Source organism: Otolemur garnettii, unplaced genomic scaffold (genome assembly GCF_000181295.1).
Source record: "Otolemur garnettii isolate 467f Iridium unplaced genomic scaffold, OtoGar3 scaffold00010, whole genome shotgun sequence".
In the NCBI taxonomy this organism is placed as follows: Eukaryota; Metazoa; Chordata; class Mammalia; order Primates; family Galagidae; genus Otolemur; species Otolemur garnettii.
In genome coordinates, this window is record NW_003852405.1 from 269,054 (window position 1) to 276,040 (window position 6,987).

Sequence of the window (6,987 nt, forward strand, 5' to 3'; positions counted from 1 at the left end):
TTAATCGTCTAGACTCTTTAGGATTTAACTGTTAGAAAAATTTTCCATTTGTTGATAGGCCAAGTTAAAGTTTAGAAAATAATTTTTTCTTATACTTTGCTTTGGGCCTAATGGTTATGTGTACCCCTAAAAGAAGCTTAGGGCTTTCTGTCTATTCAGTTGGAACATCCAGAATTTACTTTCTTATTTCGTAGCAGTCACCACTAGAGGAGACAGCACAGGGAATTCAGCTTATTATCAATGGAATTTAAACATTTGTGTGTGTGTGTGGGGGGAACTGCAGTTTTGAGTCATGCAACCTCAAAGAAAGCAGAGAAGAGAGGTAAGAGATGCAAGAACATTTTGTTAAACACTTCTACTGCTATATGAAGTTTATTCCTGTATATTTTAAAGTATTTTGAAAGATTTCTTGAATTATTAACCATTAAAATTCTAATCTTACGTGGTTGTCAATTACCAGATGCTTTCATCTTCAAGGGGAAAACATGGGCAGTTAGTAGTCTTCCTCACCTAATCCATATGCTTAAATTTCTCCATTGTCATTAGCAACCTAGTAAATCGTTTTAATCCCTGCTTATCCTCTAAATTGTCATTTTAAACAACGAGAACTTGCAAAGCCTATGGAGAAATGAATCTTAAGATGATTGATACATAGAAAGAATTCACACATAGAAGTTGTTCCCCATACCTTTGGCCAGTTGTAATATTAATAAATCACCTATCATTATTGGATGCTTACTCTGTTGTATTCCAATGATTCCCTCAGAGTTTGGGTGTTTTAAAAATTAAAATACTGTAACTCAGAAGCTAAGTACTTGCCTGAAATTATACAGCTGGGAAGTGGTAAAGGTATTATTATTATTATTATTGGTCTCTCAAGTACCTGGGACTACAGGCGCTGGCCACTATGCCTGGCTATTTTATTTTACTTTCTTTAATTTTTAAAATTTCTTTTACAGACGGAGTCTTGCTCCTGGTCAGAGCTGGGTCTCAAACTCAGAAAGCTGAAGCAGTCCGCTTGCCTCAGCTTCCCAGAGTGCTAGGATTACAGGTGTGAGCTGCCGAGCCCAGCAGCACATGCATTATTTAAATCTGATCTCACAGGTGTCTTTCCGTTGAATCACATGGTCTGGTAAGTGCTTTATTTTGCTTAATAATAACTTATCATTCTTTCTTCATTTTGTCTCTCTTTTTGTAGGGGTAAACTCAGTGTTTTTCCTTTTATTTTATCCATTCTGAGGCCAGTGAAAGGTCTGTCTGATGTGAGAAAGGATAAGAAAATTGATGTCCTAGAATTAAAGCATTTAATTATAGATAGTATAACATGATTATAAAAAGTCAAGTATCAACTTTTTAAGTTTTTCATTTTAAAAGTATCAACTTTTTAAAGACAAATAGCCTATTAATAATGTTACAGCCTAGTGTTCTGTCCATGAGCAGTATTGATGTGTTCACTTGAAATGCTACATGTTTAAAATCACGGGGATTGAAAGAACTTATTTTCTTTGTATGTTAATCTTAAGATTTACAGAAGTTACTGATTTGGGCAGATCTGAAGACTGAGAGTTTGTGAGCTTGTATCATAGGTAATTTTTCTTTCACATTCTAAAAGAAGAACAAATATGTATTGACTATCTATGATACTACCTTATGTATTTTATTTGGTCCTTGAATAAACCTTTATGAAGCAGGTATTACTAAAAGCTCCCGTTTATACGCTAAAAAGTCAGAGAACTGAAACCAGAGTAGTGAAGTGGCAGTGCCTCCTTTGAGGGCATATAGCTAAAAGCAGAAATAAAGCACAACTAGGGAGTTAATGGCCTCCCCCTCCCCGACCAAGGTAGCAAGATAAAATTTATACCCCTGTAACCTCCTAGGTGTACACAATTCCAACAGGCGCTATTCCATAGTAGTGTGTAAATGGTGCCTGTGTTTTAGGGAGTGACATTTTTGTCTTATGTATGACACTTTGTCATACATAAAATGTATGAACAGTATTTCCATTTGGAATTGTACAACTCCTAGCCTTGAGAACCACCTTCCCCAAATCCAGCCAGAACCTTCAGAAGTCCGCACACTCAGTGAAGGGTGAACCAGAAAAATATCTCCCTCCTAGCAAAGGTAGATCACAAAGAAATTTGTTCATTTTTACCACAGCTTCAGGTAAGGGAATGAAGATACCACCTGAAAACTTAAAACTGGAAAGTCTATCACCTCTCAGATTCAAAGTTCAAATTTGCATGTCTCTGTGGTCTAAAGAACTGAAAGCCAAGAAAATAACAGAAACTTGGCCCAGTCTGGTAATGTGCCAGAGTGCCTGGGCAAAACAAATACGCTTTCTGAATGATTAACCCTTAATTTAAGCCTTTCAGAAAACTCCAGATATTAAGATCATCCACATACAAGCTCACAGTTAAAAATCATAAAACACATGTGTAAGAGACAGTTGAACGACAAGAATTCTAAGGACTTTAGATTATCAGAAACAACATTTAAAGAGATGAAACATGAAAAATTAAAGATTTTAGAATAGTGATTCAAAATGTATACAAACTGAAAATGACTATCTCAGAAGCCTATCCTGGGGAAAGCAGCTGTAGGATTTTGGCAAGGAATTGTCATCATTAACTAAATAGATGAAGAAAAAAAATGTTGATGGGCTTTTAAAGACTGACAATGAAAAAAGAACAGAAAAGAGATTATGGTAATTCAGACAGTAAATTACTCAATTGAACACTGTAATGGTGACTTTAGGGATAAAGATAAAACTGATTTATCAACATGTAAATGTACGTGTTTTAGCAACAAGTCATATGATTAGAGTTTATGAGAAGTACAAGTCAAAGTGGCTGAGATTTCATTCTTTCAGAGTTCAATCTGACATGAGGAAGCTATAAATATTTACAGATTTCATGGGAAATACTAAATTTTTTTAGGCTGTCACACTATAAAATACTCCTTCAGACATTATTTGGTGTTACGATGAAATTGCTTTATTTTACTTTATTTTTTAATTCTGTCTCTATCAGGGTCCAGCTCTATGACCTGGGGCAGTTCTCTTAACCTTCAATTCTACTGAGGGGAGTAAATGAGATACTGTATTTATGGGGTTTAGTAAATGTTGGTAAGGCATGGTAAACACACCGTTTGCTTTGCAGTGATGATGGCTAGAGTAAGTGATTGGCAGCAAAGTAAATATATATATTTATTTATTTTTATTATTTTTTATTAAATCATAACTTTGTACACTAATGCATTTATGGGGTTCAGGGTACTGCTTCAATATACAATGTGAAATGCTTTCATTGAACTAAGTAACACATCCATCACAATTATACTCATTTCTTAATAGTTTTGAAATGTACCATTACATCATGCACATTAGGTGAGGTCCCCCCAAATATCTTCCCTTCTCCCCTATCCCCCCCTCCCCTCTCTCTCCTCTTTCCTTCTACTTCCTGGATTATAGTTAGGTTTTGCCATTCATATGAGTGTATAGGTGATTATATATTGATTTCATAGTAATATTGAGTACATTGGATACTTTTTTTCCCATTCATGAGATACTTTACTAAGAAGAATATGTTCCAGCTCCATCCAAGTAAACATAAAAGATGTGACGTCTCCATCTTTTCTGTGGGTGTATAGTATTCCATGGTGTACATATACCACAGTTTGTTTATTCATTCATGGGTCGATGGGCACTTGGGCTGTTTCCATGTCTTGGCTATTATGAATTGGGCTGCAATAAACATTCTGGTGCAAATGTCTTTGTTGTTAAATGATTTTTGATCATCTGGGTATATACCTAGTAGAGGAATTGTAGGATTGAATGGTAGGTCTACTTTTAGTTCCTTAGGCATTCTCCAAACTTCTTTCCAAAAAGGTTGTATTAGCTTGCATTCCCACCAGCACTGTAGAAGCATTCTCTTCTCTCTGCATCCATGCCAACATCTGTAGTTTTGGGATTTTGTAATGTGGGCTTATCTTACTGGAGTTAGATGATATATCAAAGTGGTTTTGATTTGCATTTCTCTGATGATGAGCATTTTTTCATGTGTTTGTAGGCCATAAGCCTACAAAAGTTTCTGTTCAAGTCTCTTCCCTATGTAGAAATGGAGTTATTTATTCGTATTGATTGGTTTGAGTTCTCTGTAGATTCTAGTGTTCAGACTTTTGTTGAAAGCATAACCTGCAAAAATCTTCTCCCATTCTGAAGGTTGTCTGTTTGCTTTACTTACTGTGCTCTTGGCTGTGCAAAAGCTTTTTAATTTGATGAGATCCCAGTAATGTATTTTTGGTGTTGGTTTCAATTGCCTGGGGGTCCTCCTCATAAAATTTTCACCCAGGCCAATTTCAAATGTTTGCCCCCTGCACTCTCTTCTAGCATTTTTATAGTTTCTTTTTTCCAGTGAGAATCAATTTTTGTTAATGGTGAAAGGTGGGGGTCCAGTTTTAGTCTTCTACAGGTCGCCAGCCAGTTCAACTAGCACCATTCGTTAAATAGGGAGTCTTTCCCCCACTGAATATTTTTGATAGACTTGTCAAAGATCAAATGACGATAAGTAGCTGGGTTCATCTCTTGGTTCTGTATTGTGTTCCATAAATCTACCACTCTCTTTTTGTGCCAGTACCAGGCTGTTTTGATCACAATCGATTTATAGTATACCCTGAAGTCTGATAATGTGATACCTCCTTATTTGTTTTTATTTCTGAGTAATGTATTTGCTATTTGAGATTTTTTATGATTCCATATAAAATGAAGTACTATTTTCTCAAGTTCTTTAATATGACAATGGTGCTTTAATAGGAATTGCATTAACTCTGTAGATAGCTTTGGGTAGTATGGACAGTTTAACAATGTTGATTCTTTGCAATCATGAGCATGTCCTGTTTGTCCATTTGTTAACGTTTTCAGCTATTTTTTTTTCTCAGAGTTTCATAGGTCTCTTTATAGAGATCTTTCATGTCCTTTGTTAGATAAATTCCCAGATATTTCATCTTCTTTGGCACTATTGTAAAAGGAATAGAGTCTTTGACTGTTTTTTCAGCTTCAGTGTTGTTGGCATTTTTAAAAGCTACTGACTTGTAAGTACTGATTTTGTATCCTGAGACACTGCTGTATTCCTTAATCACTTCTAAGAGTTTGGAAGTTGAGTCCCTGGGATTTTCCTGGTATAGAATCATATCATCAGTGAAGAGTGAGAGTTTGATCTCCTCTAACCCAATTTGGATACCCTTAATCACCTTCTCTTGCCTGATTGCAATGGGTAAGACTTCCATTACTATGTTGAATAGCAGTGGAGACAGTGGGCATCCTTGCTTTGTTCCATATCTGAGTGGAAATATTTTCAATTTCATACCATTCAATATGATATTGGCTGTGGGTTTGCTGTAGATGGCCTTTGTCAATTTAAGAAATGTCCCTTCTATGCCTATTTTCTTAAGTGTTCTGATCATGAAAAGATGCTGGATATTATCAAAGGCTTTTTCTGCATCAATTGAGAGAATCATGGTCTTTGTTTTTTATTTTATTGATGTGATGTATTGTATTTATAGATTTGCATATGTTGAACCAACCCAGTAACCCTGGAATAAAACCAACTTGATCGTGGTATATAATTTTTTTAATGTGTTGTTGAATTCTATTTGTTAGGATCTTATTGAATATTTTTGCATTGATATTCATTAATGATATTGGTCTATAATTTTCTTTGTTGGATCCTTTTCTGGTTTGGGTATCAGGGTGATATTTGCTTGATAGGATGTGCTGAGAAGTATTCCTTCTTTTTCTATGCTTTGGAAAAGGTTGTATAATATAGGTACTAGTTCCTCTTCAAAGGTTTGGTAGAATTTGGATGTGAAGCCATCTGGTCCTAGACGCTTTTTTTTAGGCAGATTTCATATTGTTGATGTTATTTCAGTGGTTGATATAGGTCTATTCAAGATTTCTAATTCTTTCTGGTTGAGCTCTGCTTCCAGAGCTTCCAGATATTGGTCCATTTCCTTCATATTTTCATATTTCTGGAAATAGAGATTTTTGTAGTAATCATTGAGAATTTTTTGAATTTCTGAAGTGTCTGTTGATATTTCTCCTTTATCGTTTCTGATAGACTCTAATCTCTCTAATCTCTAATGTTAGAGATTTTACTTTTCTATTTCTGGTTAGGTTGGCCAAAGGTTTATCAATTTTGTTAATCTTTTCAAAAACCCAACTTTTTTGTTTTGTTGATCTTCTAAATGATTCTTTTGTTTTTAATATCATTTAGTTCTGCCCTAAGTTTGGTTATTTCTTTTCGTCTGCTGGGGTTCGGGTTGTAATGTTCTTCCTTTCCAGTTGCTTGAGATGATCCATTAAGTTGTTGGCTTCCTCTCTTTCTGTTTTCTTAATGAAGACTTCCAATGCTATAAATTTTCTTCTTAGGACTGCTTTTGTAGTATCCCGCAGGTTTTGGTAATTCATGTCTTCATTACCATTTTGTTCCAAAAATTTAGTGATTTCCTTCTTAATCCCTTTTTGACCCAGCTGTCATTCAGCCTAAGGTTATTATCAAGTTGTTCATATCCATTTGGGTCTGCTTTATGAATTGAGGAGCATTCTGTTAGGGTACATAAATTTAATTATTGAAATCTCTTCAGTTGGGTGTTTTCCTTGACAGATATCTAGTGACTTTCCTTATCTTTCTTTCTCTCTTTTTTTTTTGAAACAGAGTCTCAAGCTGTCCCCCTGGGTGGAGTGCCATGGCATCACAGCTCACAGCAACCTCCAACTCCTGGGCTAAAGCAAATATCCTGCCTCAGCCTCCCAAGTAGCTGGGACCACAGGTGCCCGCTGCAACACCTGGCTATTTTTTGGTTGCAGCCATCATTGTTTGGCAGGCGCAGGCTGGATTCAAACCCGCCACCTTAGGTGTATGTGGCTGGCGCCTCAGCCACTTGAGCCACAGGCACTGAGCCATCTTTCTTTATCTCTGTTTTTTTTTTTTT

The 6,987-nt window shown here is 35.8% G+C and overlaps 1 protein-coding gene across 1 annotated transcript in view; it reads left to right on the plus strand.

The window, feature by feature from the left end:
- Nucleotides 1-6,987, plus strand: part of DRAM2 (DNA damage regulated autophagy modulator 2) — a 27,051-nt gene that overhangs the window by 1,026 nt on the left and 19,038 nt on the right. Inside the window, exon 3 of the mRNA XM_012801765.2 lies at nt 960-1,132. Coding sequence (XP_012657219.1) covers nt 1,125-1,132 — 8 coding nt within the window. The 5' untranslated portion in view covers nt 960-1,124. The remainder of the gene's footprint in view (nt 1-959; nt 1,133-6,987) is intronic.